Source organism: Mytilus galloprovincialis, chromosome 2 (genome assembly GCF_965363235.1).
Source record: "Mytilus galloprovincialis chromosome 2, xbMytGall1.hap1.1, whole genome shotgun sequence".
NCBI lineage: Eukaryota > Metazoa > Mollusca > Bivalvia > Mytilida > Mytilidae > Mytilus > Mytilus galloprovincialis.
The window spans coordinates 89,324,967-89,345,596 of record NC_134839.1 but is presented as its reverse complement, the minus strand read 5'-3'; the positions used below and the strand labels follow the sequence as shown (position 1 = coordinate 89,345,596).

General features: G+C 31.8%; 1 protein-coding gene across 6 annotated transcripts in view; it reads left to right on the top strand.

Moving 5' to 3' along the window:
- LOC143064789 (rho GTPase-activating protein 15-like) overlaps positions 1 to 12,579 on the top strand; it is a 42,807-nt gene extending 30,228 nt beyond the window's left edge. For all 6 annotated transcript variants that reach the window (XM_076237889.1, XM_076237893.1, XM_076237892.1 and 3 more), the window contains 6 exons: positions 60 to 185; positions 974 to 1,072; positions 1,537 to 1,614; positions 2,357 to 2,485; positions 4,898 to 5,003; positions 6,425 to 12,579. In XM_076237889.1, the coding sequence (XP_076094004.1) occupies positions 60 to 185; positions 974 to 1,072; positions 1,537 to 1,614; positions 2,357 to 2,485; positions 4,898 to 5,003; positions 6,425 to 6,599 (713 nt within the window). In that variant the 3' untranslated portion in view covers positions 6,600 to 12,579. The remainder of the gene's footprint in view (positions 1 to 59; positions 186 to 973; positions 1,073 to 1,536; positions 1,615 to 2,356; positions 2,486 to 4,897; positions 5,004 to 6,424) is intronic.
- Positions 12,580 to 20,630: the final 8,051 nt, after the last annotated feature.

The following is a 20,630-nucleotide window of genomic DNA, read 5'->3' as shown; positions in this document are numbered from 1 at the left end:
TTATTGAAATGATAGGAAATCTGAATGAAATGGTTTGAGTTTTTTTTTCTATATTTCAGTGTTCCATTCTAGAACTCCATCTAATACTGATAATAGTTTAGAAAAGTCACAGACCAAATGGTTACAGAAATTTTTCTCTAAACGACCATCTAAGGAATTATTGGAACAGAAAGGAATTATAAAAGGTAGGTATATGTTTGTTAAACTTGTTTTCTCTAAATGCATATGGGGGTACAGTCTTTCTGCAGTTACTGAATATGGACTATTTTCTTCCTGATATTAAGTCCTATTATTTCAATCAATAATGTTTTCCTTTTAGCAAAAATTAATATTTTCATTCATATCATATCACATGTTTAAAGGTGAAGTTAATCTTCATATAATCCTGTCCTGCTTCAGGTTAAAGTTTGGTCAAGGTAGTCTTTGATGAAGTTGAAGTCCAATCAACTTGAAACTTAGTACCCATGTTCCTTATGATATGATCTTTCAAATGTCAATGTCAAATTAGAGTTTTGACCCCAATTTCAAGGTTCACCGAACATGGAAAAGGATAGTGCCAGTGTGACATCCGTGTACTATGGACACATTCTGGTTTTTAGATTTTTTACCCCTGAAATATATATAATTTAAAATGCTCTTCTGTAGTTTTAAAGTTATGATGATTTTTTCTTGAGATAACTTGTCTTATACATTGTATGTGCCACATCAATCTCCTAATTTGAGGCCAGTTTGTACACTTAAATTTTAATAAGTTACACACCACCTATTCTTGCAAATCATTCATTTAAAATGTCCATTACCATGAAAACAAAACTCTATTTCGTTAATGGGATTTGGCTGAAATTACGGAGTTTATATATTCCTCGTAATATTTCCAAAGGTATATTAATAAGTAGATGATATATATTTCAGATGCTATGTTTGGTGGTGAACTAAAGATGGTATATTAATAAGTAGATGATATATATTTCAGATGCTATGTTTGGTGGTGAATTAAAGATGATATGTGATAGAGAGAAAACAAAGATACCAAAGTTTGTAGTCAAATGTGTGGCTGCTATTGAAAAAAGAGGTAATGGGAAAATATATAGTTCTTATTTAATACAATTTAAAATGGAAATGGGGAAAATTTCAAAGAGACAACAATTCCAGAATACACGAAAATTATTTCTGTCTTTTTTTAATATGTTTGTGAAGTCTTTTAAACACATTTTATTTAAACATTTATCTTCTGAAGAAGGATATAGATCTGTAGGTGATTTACACAGACATTGCTATTTTGTAAATTTCTACAGTGCTACATGATATCTTATATTATTCATTATTTTCTGTGACGATCCTAGAATATCTGCACTGAATAAAGAAATTGAGTTTTGTCATATAATAGACAAATACTACTTTTTATCAAATCACTGCAAGTGTAACGATATTTACAAATTATGTGCTATATTTGTTATAGATTCAAGTTTTTAATAATATATTTAAATATTTATCATAGTTTTAGATAGGTTTAATGATTTCTGTTTTATTTATCAGGGTTAGAACATGATGGTATATATAGAATAAGTGGTAATCAGGCTACAATACAGAAACTTAGATGTCAGGTGGATCAAGGTATAGTATATATTTAGACGTAAACTCCAGCATGATACCATAGACCATGCCTGGATTATAGAATTGTATCTTATACAATATTGCAGCTGTTAGTCAGATTATAACTATAGTCTTTAGAAATAAGTTATCAGAATTATTAAGGTTTCAATAAAAATTGAAGTTATCTTTATTGAAAATTGTCAGCATCCTTTGATCTCTGACGAAGTATCAGTTCCAGATTTTTATCAGATAGTTAATTTTTATAAAGCAAACATATAAAAATAAGCAGATGTGAAATGATTGGCGATAAGACAAAATTCAACCAAAGTTGAAATAAATTGAAATGAGCAATTATAGGTCACCATATGGCCTGGGATGAAACAAGAAAACTTATGGCCTAATTTATAACAAAACAATTAAAAAAAAACCAACAGGTATGACAGACATAAACCAACGACAATCACTGAACTACAGCCTCCTGACATGGGACAGGCATAAAGAGAATGTGGCAGGGTTACACATGTATGTTTGTGAGAGCTTCACCCTCTCCTAACCAGAAACAGTGGTGTTACAGCACATCTTGCGAAACAAACTTTAAAAATCAGTAGCTTAACTCAAAAGATTGGTACCAAGCACAAAAACAACTCGCATAAAAACTATAGACACATTATCTGGCAGTGGTTGCAGAAAGACACAAAATGTGTTTTTGTTATTCAAAATTCCTATTGAATTATATTGACCTCTTCATAATTTTATATTGTAGATAAATATGACCTTGATTGTAAAGAATGGGATGTTTTTACATTAACCGGTGCTCTCAAACTATTCTTCAGAGAATTAAAGGAACCGTTACTTACCTTTAATTTATTTGATAAAGCTGTTCCAGCATTAAGTAAGTGAATTTATCTATTGTTAATGATTAGACCAGAAAAAAGTATGTGAGTTTAAGGCTTCTCAACAGCTTGTAATGTTATTATGTTAATTTAAGCACTTTCAATTTTTCATCAACATAATTTTTTGTACCAGTAAATGCTAACAATAACAGGTAATTTCTGATACTATCATCCTTTTATATAAAAACTGACTGTCATGACATAGTGCATACTGTTTTGAATATTCTGACCTAACTATTTGATTGTATGGAGTTTTTACTTTTATCTGTTTTCACATGATGCCTTTGCTATAAGTTCTGTTTTGAAGTTTTAAATAATCTTGCATGCAAGTAGTAGATCTTGTTTAATACTTTGCATTGATAGTAATAGTACAAAGTGCTAGTCATTTCTCGTTTGTTTTATTGGTTTATTATTTGTACCCCATTTAAGCTTTTAGTTTTTATACGACCGCAATTTTTTTTTTGGATCATATAATGGTATGATGGCTGTTGTCGTCTGAAGACACATTTGGTTTCCGGACAATAACTTTAGTTTTAGTGCATGGATCTCTATGAAAAGTTTTGAAAATGTTTAATACCACAAAAGAAAGATTGAGTTTTGGGATTATGGTCCCAACCGCTTAGGAATTAGGGGCCCAAAAGGGGCCCAAAACAAGCATTTTTCTAGTTTCAGTATAATAACTTGTGTATAAGTATTTTGATTGCTTTGAAATTGTACCACAATGTTTAATACCACAAGTAGAAGGTTGGGATTCATTTTTGGGGTTATGGTGCGTGACAAAAAGGGTCCAAAAATAAGCATTTTTGTAGTTTCTGGAAAATCACTTGTGTGCAAGTGTATGTATCTCTCTGACATTGTACCACAAGGTTCCATATCAGAAAGAGAAGTCTGGGATTGAGTTTGGGGGTACTTTTCCCAAACATGCAGTAATAAGGGGCCATAAAAGGACCAAAAACCAGCATTTTTCTAGTTTCCAGACAATAATTTGTTAAAGTGAATGGATCTCTCTGAAATTGTACTACAAGGTTCCATACTGCAAAGAAAAGACTGGAATTGAGTTTGGGGGCAATTGCTTCAAGGAGGGATTCAAAAAAGTTTGAGGGGGGATTTTTATTCGAATTTTTTTGAGGGGTTTATATTTTTTTTCCAAAATTTTCCAATTTAAAATTTTTGAAAAGTTTCAAGAAGAAAAAAAGAAATGTTCAATTGCACAGTATTGCACAATAGATTTGTAAAATCTTTGACCACATTTGTTTTCTGTCAGAAACCTATATTATGTCAAAAATTCGATCACAATCCAAATACAGACAGTATCAAGCTTGAATATTGTGTCCAAATTTGCCCAACTGTTCAGGGTTCAACCTCTGTGGTGGTATCAAACTGAGCTCAGTGAAGCATTTTATTGTGCATTGTTGTTATACCTTTGTCTGTCTGTCAATTAGTCAACACTTTTTACCACAACTTAAATTTGCTTGAACCAAGTCTTATATAACTTTGTCACAACTTTAAAATTGAAAAAATAAAGGTCTCTTTTAATTTTTTTAATTTTTGGCTTTGTTGCCCCAGAGGTTAGGAGCTTTGACCATTTAGAAGGCAATTTTTTTTAAATCGCTCACTATTTCCAGTATTTATTGTTTATTTCGATACTTTACAGTATCATTGGGATTGATGAGAGGAAGCTCCCTTGTCATCTTTTTTTCATTTTCAAGTTTGTCATTCCAGAGTTATGGGACTTTAATTATCTTGAGTTTGCTTGTATTGATTTAGTGGAAACTTAATGTAATTATTGGAATTAATTAATGGCGAACATAGCAAACTGTTTAAGTTAAAAAAAAAAATGGTAGCCTCAGGCATGTTTTTTTACAAAGCCATTTTATTTGTTTAAGATTAAATGTCTTTGAAATATCCCATTTTATACTAGCAAATATTTCAATATGCAATACAATACAATACAAAGTTTTTTATTGTCAATTATGATGCAAACAATTTGAGCAGTACAATTAAATTCATTAGACAAAATCAAGTCTTTCTCAGCAGTATAATTTCCACAGGAATAATATGTATAGTTTTAAAATATAATATAGATTGACAAAATACTGGTGACTAAACTATATCTAGAATTAAATTTCTCTCTTTGAATAAAGTACACAATAATAAACTTACTTTTTTAATTATAACATTATCCTCAGATGACATTAACCATATTAATTTTGATTTATTTGGGAGGCTTTTAAAGTGGTCATGTGGTCTTGGCTCAACTGTTTACATGTATTTAATTTTAGAGTTTAGTACATTTGTTTAGCTTTTGTCTTATGATAGATTTTAATGAATATAGATCTTTTTTGCAAAAGCTATATTTGTAATATTATATATATATCTCTGCAATAACAGTCTTTTTTCACACTTTTCAGCAAGAGAATCTACTGCAGAACGACTGAAGATATTTAGAGAAAATATACACAGTTTACCTAAATGTAATTTTGAAACGTTTAAATGTCTTTGTACTCATCTGTTAAAGTAAGTATACAATTTTAGTAACAATAAAATACTCCAGATTTAGAATTTTCTGTTATGATTTTAGGATTGCTAATTGTATGAAAGTATTTATAATGGAATTGTTAGAGCAAATAAATCTGATATGATTTGAGATTTTGCTGCACTTTCTGAAATTGCACAAATTATTTTTTGATCATATTGTTACACTTGATTTATTTACAGCAGACAAAGATGCTCTACACTGAAACATCTAACCTTTTCAGTTGTGATTACTAATCTGTTGTATAGGTCATCCAGAATTCATTGCCCAATCAGTCTTTATTGTCCTTGGCAGATTTTCTTACAAACATTTTAATAGACATTTTTTTCAGAAAAAAAAATTGTTATAAATTTGTCACTTTATCTTATACTATTAAGAAACAGCTCAAGTATAATTTGTTGTAAATAATAATTGTAAGGTGTACATATATGTCTGGCCTGGTTCATCTGACCATGACTTATAAAACCATTGATAATGTTAACTTTATGTGATACTTGTAGTAAAACCTTCATATTACAGGTGGTATGGGAGTCTAAATTAAAAATGATAGAATTTGTTCATACTTTGCCAAAACGTAGTATCAATTGATATATGTTTAAAAATTGTCATAAAAATCATAGGTCACCCACATTTGCTCAAGCTGCAGGTCTTGAGAAAATGACACATTTTGTATGGATTATACAGGAAAAAGCACCATTATGTAATTAGACATTAAACTTAATAATAGAATTGTAAAATAAAATACGAGAAGATAGCTTTTAGAAAATAATTTTAGAAGATCAAAAGAAAAGATAAGGTCACCGTGCGTTTTATTCTGGCTAAAATACAAAATCGCAAAATTCCATGTAGATTCCTTCAGAAAATGCGCTATTTCAGAGTTACTTCCCCGTAGAATGCCAATTTGAAAATATTAAAAATTAAGCAGAAATACTCAACACTTGTAAAATAATTAATATTTATAAGTTATAAACGTATAAATTTGTTCTTTTAAATGTAAATTCATATTAGTTATCTGCATTCCTGCATCAAATTTTGCTAACTTGATTAAAAATCTGGACCTAAGATTTTTTGTTTTTTTACAATCCAAGATGGCGAAAGACACCCATACCACCTTAAAACATAAATTTAATGATAAGTAGGACAGAAGAGGCATTTCAGCGTGTACATTCTTGTAATTAATAGATACACATTAATTACTGTGTGAAAAATTTTGATATTATAAACGTAAATCTTTGTTATATTCTAACATACATTATGAACTATTTTATTTTAAAGAACCAATCATGACTTCTTATAATACCTGTTTTGGAATTTGACTAGATAAGAGGATCATTTGTGAATAATTAAAAAAATAATGTTTTTAAATGGCCTCACTTTAATATTATTGTATTTGTATTTCTAGGGTGACAGAATTAAGTAAAGAAAATCGAATGGAAGTACAGAATATTGCCATTGTATTTGGTCCAACATTGATCTGGCCACAACATGAAAACAATCACTGTATAGCTACGAACATGGTTTACCAAAGTAAAATTGTTGAATATTGTTTGTTAGAAAGTAAGGCCATCTTCAGGTGAAAGTAGAAAGGTTAAGAGAAATATTATATTTGATTGATATTCAGGGACAATCTACAAAGTAAGGAGTAAATGTGTGTGTGGAAGAGAAGTCTAACCTTTATATAGCATTATTTAATGATAGCAAAGAAGAAATCATATTTGTTATCTGCTTTAAACTTATACTGAAGCTTATTTTAATTTATTAATGCTTTAAGGTGTTATTGAAACAGATACATATAAATGAGAACAATCCAGTCCAGATAAATACATGTTGTTTGATCTATGGAATTAATGTTAAAAGTACACTCTTTAGTGATGTATTCTTATAGAAATTGAGGTTTTTGGATCTTATGATTAATTTCTAATATTTGAAAACAATAACTAGTTCATATCAACAAATAAGTAACAAATGTTGTTTACTGCATCCTGAGCAACACTGATTTTGGGGTGCAGACCCTACATTTTTACATTGAAAATTTGACAAATTATAAAGTCACAGGTATTATTATTGACATATTTTGTTCAACCACTAACATTAATTCGGAAAATCATAAACCGGTTTTGTGTAAAATCCAGTGAAAAATATTTGGCTAAGAAAAAAACCCAGCTTTGACAAATGGCTTAATTGAAAATGTAGGGGAGAGTCAAACTGAATCAGAATCTGGAATAAGATTAAGCTATTTCCTGGTTTGCAGATCAAATAATAAAATGGCCTTATGACCATATTTTTTTTCAGCAGGTAGCTGTAAACACACATATTTTTTTTCAAATTTTGGCTGTAGAGGGTTAGTTTAAAGTATAAGCATTATGTTAATACTTAAATGAGTGCTGATGAAACATTTCTTTGCTGTTAATAAGATTAAGGAAAAGCTTTGCTTACAATGCTATAAGTAACAAATATATTATATTCCATTTTTGCATACATTTTTGATTTTATGGTATGCTGGTTCATTTTTTCTGATGGTGCCCATGTTGATGGTTTAGTTTTGTTTATATATTTGTTAATTTTGTTGTTGAATTTACTATGAATTTTATCAATCATGTTATATCATACAAAGATATGTACTATTGTGTGTGTGTGTGTGTGTGTGCTGCAGTTATAAGCAGTGTAGGTATTTCCTTAGTATGTTAGTTGACTTAGAATTTTTGATTTTTCATACATGTTCATATCAGAAAGAAGTCATGTAGACATGAATATATATACTGTTTTAATCGATTAAGAATTAGAATTTTTGTGTCTAGACTGAAAAGTCTCCCTTTAGACTTACTTTATTAGCCCCTTAAAATGGATAGAGATCTAAATTGAAAACTATAGATTTTTTTGATACTTTGCTAAGAGGTGTTCATATCTTGACATTTAAAAAAAAAAAAAGATAAAGGTCATGGAGCCTATTTTACTCTGAAGATTGTGAAAATATTTGGATTTTTTTAAGATGATACGTGAAAAACTGCTAGTGTGAACAGAAAGAAACTCGATGAAATTTTGAAAATTAAAACAGAAATTGAGACCATCATACTGTTTTTTAAGCTGTAAAACAAAACATATCAATTTACTGTACATTCCTTCATAAAATTAAAGTATTAGATAGATAGATACTTTATTCTTTAAAAACTAAATACAACTTTACAGAGAAACATACAAAATAAATACACAATATTTAAGCTATCTTCCATCATATTGGTAGGTTGAATAAAAACTGAATTTTAAAAAAAATCTGTTTTTAATGTAATGAAAAGATCAAACACATGATTTTCGTTTTTGAGATGAAAAGTCTTATGATTGATTAGCATTCTTGTTTCATAAACAGATCTGAACCCGAGTTGTTTTCTGCATCTGTACAATCATAGATGGAGGAAAGATCCAATCAACCTTAAAATTTTGTTAATTTTTTGAAAAGCAGTGCATATATTCATATTGCTTTATTGTTATGTTTTCATCTTGAATATAGAAGGAAGATTGCCAGCTAAATTTTAAGCATCCATTCATTTGTGTAAAATAAAAATAAAACTGTCATGGGTAACAGCAAGGGTAAATTTCAGGTTTTTTAAAAGGTAAAAAGTCAACGAGGTATGACATGTTCTAGCTTTTGACCTATAACATACAAGTTTTTCTGTATCCTATGGAGTAAAGTTTTATTTACAACAGAGTGCAGAGAAAAAGATATGTAATTTGAATTCCTGGATTCCTTCTTATGCATGTATTGTACATTTTAGGAAAGTTTTAAAAAAGAATATTCCCCAAAAAAATTCTACATGCAATTTTACTTTCAAAATGATTTTAGGGAATCAAAATATTGTAGAAGTTTTATCATAAAATAAGTTAGAAATTAACGCCCTCCTTTTAATTCTCTTTAAACTTGATTTCTATAATATTCTGAAGTTATCACTTCTATATCAATAAATTTATCAGTTGAAAAAGAGAACTTTTATGACTTTTTACCTCAAAATAAAAAAAAAATCATAAATTTTTCACAAGAGTAAAAGATGAGGACAGGCGAATACAGTGATACTAATGTAGTGTAAATGTTGCTTTCTTAAAATAATTTTTATATAGAATACTTGATACGTTTAATTGTTTTTGTATTGACGAAAAGATCATGATTAATATTGACAACCCTGCACATGTGCATAACTTATAAACAGAGTCTTATACAGCAGATATATGTATGTCAGAAAAGTTATCATTTATATAGGTAAACATATATATTGTTATGTTTGGTAATGTTGCATTGTGATACTTGATTTTTATTTTTTTAATTACATAGTTAGGTTAATTAAATATAAAGCATATATTTAACAAATTGCTATAAGTGTAAATGATCTTTTTGTTTTAATGGATCCAGGTTTCTTAATTAAATTTCAAATCCATAAAAACATGAACACTTGAAAATTCTTCCATATTTTGACCTAGGTATTTAATTCCCCCCAGACAGTTAGACCTAGTAGTTTCAGTGAGCTGTTGCTCAACTACACAGTATTGTGACAATTTCAATACTTGTCTTTAATACACATTTTTTTCACTTTGATAAACAGCATATCCCTCTATGACTATTTTTTTATTACTCAGTAAAAGTAATGTGATATGTTATAACATTAAATTATACAAAACAGTTAAATGTGACAAACATACATATATAATGTCACATATATAAATATATATATAGATCATTCCAATTTAAGATAATCATTCCAGGATAGAGAAAATGTTGTGAAAAAAGAAGTATGTCATACAAGACTTGATATGCATTGGGTTGTAATGAGTTTGTCGGTACCATATTTATAACCCAACCAAAAAATATACACCTTTCCTATGTGTGTCTCCGGGAAAAATGTTTTCATTTCTTATGTAGATTAAAGGAGTACCTTAATTTTAAAAGAGGATCCACTATTTCAACACTCAAATAAGTTGGAATATTTGAAAATATTAGTATGGAATCCATATCCTAGTACTGACATTATGGTGAGGCTTCATACAATATCATTCATTGGAGTATGTGTGCTTGTCACTAAGGCCGTTAATTCAATGGAACAGAATGTAACGGTAGTATTATTGGCCTCCACCTTTATAATCATTTTATAGTTTAATCTTCACATTCCAGGAACACATAGGCAGAGGTTTTTGTTTACAGATAATTATATTTAAAGACATTTGTATTTTTTTGCTAGGTTTTATAACCTAATTTGCTTAGGTTGACAGTCACTTTTCAAGCTGTTATAGTATTAAAGTATAGTATTCTCTTGTTAAAGTAATATTCCAGTTAACTGATTTCTTGAACACTTCATAATTATAATTGTAAGATATCTGTTTTTAAATTGCTTTTACTCAGGTTTAAGGTTGAAATTTATAACTGAAGTACCAACATTACTGGCCTGCCTTCACAAAGAAAAACCTACAATTTAAATTAATTGTAAGTCATCAAAAATACAGAATACTTAAAATCAATTTTATTTGTAAATCTTTTGTGAAACAGAGGCAAGGGATTAAATGTTTTGGTCTGTCGTTACTTTTTTCCAAAAGATAATTACTTTCATATCTTGACAAATCAAATTTGCTTTGCTCAAACTTTCTTTTTATATTCTTTTTATGAACTATTTTGAATTCTCTTTGGTGAACATTGTTTGTGCATTTTCTGATACTACTTTCTCAAAATTATAAAAGATATGAGATGATTATTGAATTTTAATCCCAGATTTTTGTTCAGAATTGTTCTGGTCACAGTTCCCAGTCTTTCAGTAGACTTGAGAACAGTATTGGGAATAAAAATAGGAATAAGAACTAAGAAACAAAACAATTTTGAACCCTGATCTAAGAAGCTCATTGATTAAGATTACAGACCATCTTGGAGTGATAAAATTTAAAGGAATAGGGGTTTTTGTTTACATGCAATTGTGATGTGTACAAAATCGATATGCAAAATGAAAACCTTTAAAATTATTTACATCTTGCAATTCAGAGCTAATCTTTAAAAAAAACCTAATGAACAGTTTTCGTTGAGGTATCAGCATAGCAACTTTTAATACTTAAGGAAATAGAATACCTTTAATTTCATATAAACTGATAAACTTTCAATATTGGTTGAGCTGAAATGGTGTTCATATTTACATTCTTGTACATGTTGCAAACTTTTATTCATCTGTCTATTAGTATTGTTAGTTTAAATCTCAACACAGAAAGTGGTGGGTGTACAATGATTGATCTACTATTTTTTATTTTTATTCATCTATGTATTTTTGTCTTATGTGTATCCCCAATTTCTTTACAACCTCATTCAAGAAAATTTTGAAGTTGAGGGTATGACTATGTGACCCCGGTTTCCAATTTTTTAATTTCTTAACTTATACTTAAGTAGTACACACATGGAAAGTATTAGTGAGAAATCATACTAATATATGTGGATCTATGTCTACTATTCTTTAAATTAGACAGTTTAATAAATGGCATATTACAGAATAACTGTCTTCATGTAATCATAATGGCATATTACAGAAGAACTCTCTTCTTGTGGTGGTAAGAATGTATATCTACAACTGTCAACTCTACAAACTTTAATTTTTAGTATCAATTGTTATGAGTTTATTTGATTTCTACTTTCATTTTTGTGCTAGTTTTTATCTTTAGAAGTTATGGTAACTTTAGTAAGGCCTGGATAATTATCACAAACAGCTACAATGTACTTAATTGGTTTAGCAGTTCTTTCAGATAAATCATACTGTAAACCAACTATTTTTGTGGATACTTTTTCCCTGTTTGACCTATTCTACCAGACTTCAAAACAATTTATTTTCATGATTTTCTACTGTTGATATACAAGGTGTATATTCATATAACAGAAATACTAATTGGCAATGGTATATTTTAGAAGTATGTATATACTCATGAAAGTGATGTAAATAAATTGCTAAAGACATTTTTATTTTGTCTCCAGTATTACAGTAAGTGTGAAACACAGTTCATAATGTTGTTAAACAGAACATAAATGTTTCATTAGTATTATAAAAAAAACATATCATCTTAAACATTCCATAAGAGGAGAGGTTGATCAGTTTTTCTTGATAACTGGTTTTTAAGATAATGAGTATGAATATGTTATTCAAGTTATGCCAGATCTAAAATATAATCTTGATATTTGTTTCTTTTCAAAATTTTACATAGATAACAATTGATTTGTATCAGCAGGCTATCTATGCATTCAATGAAATATATTTCTGAAGTTTATATGAGTCGTCTGATCATTGTACCCAGATTGTCATGTATTAGATTAAATAAAAAGTATTTGTAATGTAGGATCATATAGTTAGATATATATTGTAGACACATGTATATCTTACCAAGACAGACTCTCATTCTGAAAATTTATCATACCTGTACAGGTACAGTTTTCATATTCCAATATTGTTAATATGTTGCTCCTGACAGATTTTATTGTATATTAATTTTAATTTGAATAATGAATTTAAACAAGATTATTATGTATATAAATATAAAAATAACAAAACATCATTTATATTTCTTTTTATTATTTATACCATACCAGATTTATGTAATCAAAATGAGTACTGAGTTGTTTGACAGCAAAGTGTATATTTTTAAGAGAGTGGAAAATACTGGAAAGGTTAAGTCTAGTTTTTATAACGAGACCATTAAATTCGCCTGGTATTGGACATTTGATTATTTCATTATTCAATCTTGCACAATACTGTAAATTTAGATTTTTTGTGTGATGTTCTATTGTCTAGCTGAGTTGAAACATGACACAACTTTTTATATGTTATGATGAATTATGTAATGGCTCAAACATTTCAGTTTCCAGACGACGACTTTGAGCTAATATCAATGCTTAAACCAAGCTTTCATCGAAAATACACCAAACAGTTAAGATCCCTATTGGTTTTGAGATTATTTTTAAAGTATGGAAACAACAATTGATAACACTGTTATTGGGGCAAATGTTCTGTCTGAAGGTATCACTTTACCAATGTTGATATAGCTGTGTTAGCCTCTTAATCGCTGAAATATTGTTTCCAAAACTTCTAGTATCTATGTCTACATGCACGAATGAACTTTGAAAAAATTGAGTAACATCTTTGAAAAATTGTATTTATCAAAGTATGGGTTGTCAATCTGATGGAGAGTTTGACAATTTCAAAGCCCCATTGACTGAGAAAGTAAAACACGCAATTTCTGCTGAGACGTTATATTATGCAATTTTGAAATGTTTCCTGTTGCGAAAAAAAGTAAAATAACAAAAATACCGAACTCCAAAGAAAATTCAAAACAGAAAGACCATAATCAAATGACGAAATCAAAAGCTCATATCGAAAATTCGCAGTTGTAACAAGCAGTTAATGTTTTCAGCCATGTATCACCTTAACTGCTGATCCATTGGCTGGATCTGTCGTATATTTGTCACTTGTTTAGACGTACTTATACGATATATATATATCAAATAATTTCTAACCAGGTTTTCAGAAGGAAATTGGATTATTGATCTCAGGTTGAACGACCGAAGAGGGGATGATGACAATGGCAGAAATAAACGGCAACGGCTACAGTTATTATTTTCAAAAGAACAAACTCTTATCATGACATTATTATAAGTCACAGAGGGGATATTCCATGCAAGGCTGGTTTTCGGGCTACAGAAAGATGGTGGGTGTATCATTGAGGATTGAATTGATGAAGTTGAACTCCTGAGAACTAGATCAACTTCCAGTAAAGAAATAGAAAGATCTTATCATAGGTTATTAGAAGGACCAGTTAGTGAAATGCTTTAGAGAAGAAAAACCCTAGAAGTTGTATTTGGTATATCAAGGAAGGTATTTGGGAAAATATCAGATTTGATTTCAGACTGTTATCAATGTTGCCAAAAAGATAGTTTTATTCACGAATGTTCACACGGTCTAATAAATAAACGGATAAAAGTATGTAAAAGAGACCGGAAAGCTATTCGAGATTGTGGATAAGTTATATGAATATCAAGCACAATCCTTGTCATAAGTGGTTAAGTATCATACTATCATAAAATAGAATGTAGGACAGAAAGTCACAGGACAAAAAGTCACAGACAAAAAGTCACGGACAAAAAGTCACAGGACAAAAAGTCACAATTCATTTTTTCTGATTATTTTCTTTGAATAAAAACTGCTTATTTCTAGAAAAATATTTTTGTATTTTTCTTGATCTATTGTATATAAACCAACTTTGTTAACAAAATTTATCCAAAAAATATCAAAGATGATCAAATAATTGTTAAAAAACAAAATGTCAAAATGGCTTGGCACTTAAATGGCTTCATGGTGCCAAGAAATATATCTTTTGCATGATTAAAATTAAATAAATCTTGATTTTTCAAGTATAATGACACATTTCCTAAACTTTAATATGAATATATGTATTGAAAAGTAAATATTTCAAGATAATTCTTTTTTATATTCAAACAATTGTCAACAAATTATTTGTGACTTTTTGTCCTGTGACTTTTTGTCCTACCAAATTTGTGACTTTATGTCCTGTGACTTTTTGTCCTGTGACTTTCTGTCCGTTTACCATAAAATATATCGTAGAAGAACATAACCTGCATCATGCAACCAACTGGTTTTAGAATAAATGTGTCCCGCCACATTTTGCCCAACCATTATCCTATTCGGGATTTATTAAACAAAAAGACTACAACAATTAAAGTCACAAAAAATACTGAAAAATACTAAACACATAAAAGAGAGTGATAGTCCTTACGCAGAACCAACTGTTGTAGTAGAAAATTAAATATGAAGACTTTACAAGAAGCTTTCCATTACCTCGCATTGGTGAAGAATGGTGCAATGTTTTTTTTAGTACGCTAGACATGGCTTTAGGATTTCATCAGATCTCTATGAATCCTTCTGTACAACACAAAACTGCGTTCACTACACTTTTAAGACTGTTTAAATAAAAAAGAATGTCAATGGGACTGTGTAACAATCCTTCAATATTTCACAGGTTAATGCAACATATCTTCAATTTTGTGTTGCAGATCCTTCTGAATTTCGCATATATTATCATCAACATAAAAAGAACACATTGAACGTTTCGACATAACATTTACCAGGTCCATTCTCATTCCCAGGGGACAAAACGGGTCCATTTCTTAAGCAAGTAGAACCTTATGACCGCTATAGCAAACGAAGCTCTTCCTAATTACAACTTTTTGCTGTCAAATATGCCGTGACTGAGTAATTCAATGACTACCTTTTGAGTTCACTGTTCCAAATTTTAACAGATAATAACCATTTGTCTTGCATACAAATAATCATTTATCGTCCAGGACTATTGAACAAGGCATCTGATGCGCTATTATCAATGCCGAACAGAGAAATTTGCCTACAAACACCGTTTAAATTCCAGAAGACATGCGAGTGACTGTTTTGCAAGCTTGTATAATGATTAAAGACAGTCAACAAGACATGCGAGTGACTGCTTTGCAAGTATCATAAAGTGGGTGATAGAAATAAAAGACGTCTTGACTATTTGATAGATGTATTAGAAAAGCATAGTAACACGTCAAGGTGACGTGACGTTACATAAAGCGCGGTACATAGTAAACGTCCAGTGTGTGGTATTTACGATATACTGGGGGCCGCACAAAAGTGAAATTACCAAAAAACATTGAATTTAAAACTATTAAGAAAATAAAATATCTGAAAACTTTAAGCATTTCTCAAATGAGTTAATGTCCATGAAAAACTAAATTGAATCTCGCTATTAACACATTTAAAGTCTTTTTATAATTCACTTAGTCCATTTCTTTATCTTCTCCATGGCAACCATTTTAGCTTTGCGACATGTTTTAATTGCACAGTCTGTATTGTCATCATCGCTATTCAAACTAACTTCAAGTGGGTACAGTTTGTGATCGGACGCGATGTTAGTCCATTTTTGGTCCGTATGACGGCAGATCTTGCTAGTCCGTCTCCTCCTACGTTGAGTTTTTCGACAACGGCTAGTGTCCATTTGATCCTCGGCGAATCTTCATAGATTTGTACCACGTCTCCAATGGTGATCAGCTGTTTATTGTTTCCTGTATTGCGATGATATTCTCGTAGAGCTGTTAAATATTCGTGTTTCCATTTATACCAAAAACTTTGAATAATCTGTGATTTCATTTTAAACAGTTTATTCGTAGATTTATGTGTCATATAATTTAGTGAATGTTCCAATTCCTGATTCGTAGGGTAAGGTAGTGATGTAATTCTACGTCCGTAAAGTAAGTGGGACGGGGTGAGCGGTTCATCTAACGGGTCGGATGATACGTATGTTAAAGGTCTGTCGTTGAGTATAGCTTCAACTTCCGTAACAATGGTTCTTAATAGTTCAATCTGAATCAATGAACGCCCTAATACCTTTTTGATAGAGTCCTTCGTTAGTCCTATAAGCCTCTCCCAAAATCCACCATACCACGGGGCTCTTTTTGGTATAAACTTCCATGTAGTGCCGAAGTTGTTCAGTTTTTCTATAACAGCTGATGATCTTGTTAATTGCTTGGCGGCTGCGATGAATGTAGTTCCGTTGTCAGAAATCATAGTTTTTGGTAATGATTTTCTACTAGCAAATCTTCGAAACGCTAATATGAATGTTTCTGCAGATAAATTCATCACTACTTCTAAATGTACAGCACGAGTGTTTGCGCAAGTAAAGAGACAAATGTATACTTTACTGGTAAGTCCGTCTGTGGTTTTAACATTCAAGGCGCCAGTAAAATCTACCCCGGTTACTGTAAACGGGGGTGCCTCTGTTAGTCGGTCTTTAGGTAAAGGAGGTGGATCTGGAGCCGAATACGGTAGACCAGCAACTTTCTTGCAGATCACGCATTTATGTATAATGCTCTTGATAACTTGTCGTATCGATGGTATCCAATAGGTTTGGCGTAGTAATGTTACGGTACTCGATAATCCTGAATGAAAATGAGTTACATGTGCGTCCATTATGATAAGTTGTGTCAATTTGTCCTTTGCGGGTAGCAATATCGGGAATTTTGTATTTTCTTCAAGAGGTGCATAATGAATGCGTCCGTCACAGCGAATTAATTTGTCTTGAGCTATGTATAATTTAAGTTGTTTGACAAGGTTGTGTTTTTTCCCCTCTCCTGTTTGCAAATCTTGAATGATTTCTGAATAATGCTTTTTCTGTATGTATTGTATCCACGTTAAAGATGCGTTTTGTATTTCGATCGTGTTTAACATACCTGTGTGTATAGCTCGTTTTCTACAGTTGGTAATAAATCTTCTCACGTAAGCGGTAATTCGAAGAAGTTTCTTGAATGAGTTGAATCTATTCAAATCGATGACATTTCCGATCCCTTGTATCATGTGTATAGTAAATTTGTTCTGTGTAGCTTGTACGGTATCTACCGCGACTTCTTGGTGCGCAATAGTGGATAAGATTTGTGCTTCATCTCTGTTCCATTCTGGCCAATTATCTTCAAGTGTGAGCCAATCTGGGCCATGCATCCAAAGTCGGTTGTCTTTGAATTTATCAACGGTTATCCCTCTTGACAGTAAGTCAGCAGGATTTGACTCACTTGGACAGTATCGCCAAGTTAACTCTTCTGTTAGCTCTGTTATTTCCTTAACGCGGTTTGAAATGAACGGTTTTAAAGGTTTCTTTGAACTTAACCAGGTCAAAACTATCTGGCTATCACTCCATAAAACTGCACGGGTTATCTGCAAAGTGTTCCTTATGTGTGCGAAAAGTCTGCTTCCAATTACGGCAGCCATCAATTCTAATCTTGGTATTGTCAGTTGTTTCAGTTGAAACACGAATATTTAACAGCTCTACGAGAATATCATCGCAATACAGGAAACAATAAACAGCTGATCACCATTGGAGACGTGGTACAAATCTATGAAGATTCGCCGAGGATCAAATGGACACTAGCCGTTGTCGAAAAACTCAACGTAGGAGGAGACGGACTAGCAAGATCTGCCGTCATACGGACCAAAAATGGACTAACATCGCGTCCGATCACAAACTGTACCCACTTGAAGTTAGTTTGAATAGCGATGATGACAATACAGACTGTGCAATTAAAACATGTCGCAAAGCTAAAAGTCTGCTTCCAATTACGGCAGCCATCAATTCTAATCTTGGTATTGTCAGTTGTTTCAGAGGTGCTACTCTGTTCTTTGCCATTATTAAGGAACTTTTTCCATTTGCGACAATGTACGCGCATGCGCCGTAGGCTTTCATACTAGAGTCCGTGAATACATGTATTACGCTGTCGTTGTTTGTGTCTGGACTTTCATCAAAGTAATGTCGGGGTACAACTGTCTTTGTGGCTTCCTGTATATCCTTTCTGATATTCACCCATTCTGTGATCGTTGAGTCGGGTAGTAATTCGTCCCAGTTGAAGTTTTTCTCCCATATGTTCTGCATTAACATTTTACTGCGGACGGTTATAGGGCTTAGTATTCCTAGCGGGTCATAAATCCTTGATGATTGTCTTAGTACTTCGCGTTTTGTTATTAGTTCTGATGTATCTAGATTAGGCGTAACGAATCCTAATGTGTCACTGGCTGTATCCCATCGTAATCCTAAGATTTTAACTAGTTGATCTTTGTCCATAACGTTTTCGGTTCTTGCTAATACTTGTAGTAGTTGACTGTTCGAGGCCCATGAGCGCAAATTAAATCCTCCATCTGCAAATAAACTACGAACGAGTTTAAAGTATTTCAACAGTTCTTCTTCTGATTCAAAGCTTGATACAATGTTATCTACATATAAATCTTTGGTAAGTTTATCCGTGAAATCAACTGGATGGTTATTCAAGTGCTTTGATAATACGGCGTTCAATATAAATGGCGAGCATGTAGCACCAAATAGTACGGACTTGAATCTGTATGTTGTTAAATCGCTGTTTGGGTCTGTTGGTTTACTCAACCAGAAAAACCTAGTTACGTCCCGGTCCTCAATGTCCAGTCCAACATTTAGAAACGCCTTTTCGATGTCTGTAGATACTGCATACTTATTCAAGCGGAATCTGAGTAGTGTGGCGGTGACTTCATTTAATTTAGGCGGTACATTCAGTAAGCAGTCATTCAAGCTAGCACTATCTGGTGTCTGTTTGCAACTACAATGATATACGATCCTGATTCGGGTCGTGACTGAATCCTTTTTTACTGGGTGATGTGGTATGTAATGCAGCTTGATATTTTGATTGATTTCTTCGTTATCAACTCTCTCAATGAACCCTCGCTTTTCCTGCTCATCAATTATTTCTCCGTATTTTAAAAGTAATTTTGGTTCCTTTTGTAAACGTTTAATGACACTCTCAGTCCTTCTGAAAGCAACAGCTTTGTTTGTTGGTAGCGGTGGATGTTCTGCTTTCCACGGAAGTTTGGCTATATACCTGTTGTTATTGAAAGATATTGCTGTTTCTTCGTACATTTTCTGAAATTCGTCGTTTTCAGTATTTCCGGTCTTATCTTCAACTCCAAGCGATTCAATCTCCCAGAATTTCTCTAGGTTTAATTCCTCTGTCTTGTGTGATACTATAACATTAAGAATAGAGCTCCTACTTGTAGTACATGTACTTGTCATTGTTGGTCCTGATGGAGGTATCCAAGCCTGGATTCAACGGCGGTTGGTCCTTCACCTCTAATAATGTCATCTCCAACTATACTCCAATAATAATCTGCTCCGATTAGTATTTCAATTTCGAACATGTCATCGTCCGAAACAGGATGTGCTAATTTTAGTCCTCGTAAGTGTCTCATGTTAGTAACGGATCTCACGTGAATTTGTAGTGGCATTGCAATTTCAGGAATAATTAGTACATTTAGTGGTATATTTTCGCCTTCATCTGTTTGAATATAAACTGTTGCCGATTTCATGTGTCTTACTTGTCTATTTTGTTCTCCGAAACCGGAAAGGTGTACTACTTCGTTTCCGCTTGAAACTAAATCCAACTTCTCTGCAAGTGTCTCTGTTATGAAGGACCTCTGCGCACCTTCATCTAACAAAATATTTGCTTCTGTACTTTGTTTTTTCGAACTAACAGTAGCGACGGCTGTCTTTAACAGTACATTTGTTGTTCTTTGTGTTAGGGACGAATGTAATACCGTATTTTCGGTTTCATTGGCTGGTGGTTTGCTCGATTCCTCAGATTTCTCATCATTACTACATATGCTAGTGTGATGACGTTTGTTACAATTTCGGCAGTTACTTTTTGATTTACAATTAGCTAGTTTGTGGTGACCTAGGCAGTTGAAACACAGTCGTTCACTCTTGACTATATTCATCCGCGCGTTAGCGGTTGTGACTTTAGTGCAGTTGACGGGTGTGTGTCCGATTTCGTGACAAAATGCGCATTGCTTTGTGTTTATCTTTTTATCCGAATACGACCTTTCGTTCTTGTTGAATGACGATTTTGTACGTGATTTTGCGTTGGTCAAGAATGTAGCGGTAGCGAGTGGGCTTTCTACTTTTTCCGGTAATTTGCCGGCTTCCATAATATTAAGTTCTTCGAGAAGCGCTTTGCGTAAATCATGTAAGGTCCAGTTTGTGGATCTGTGTTC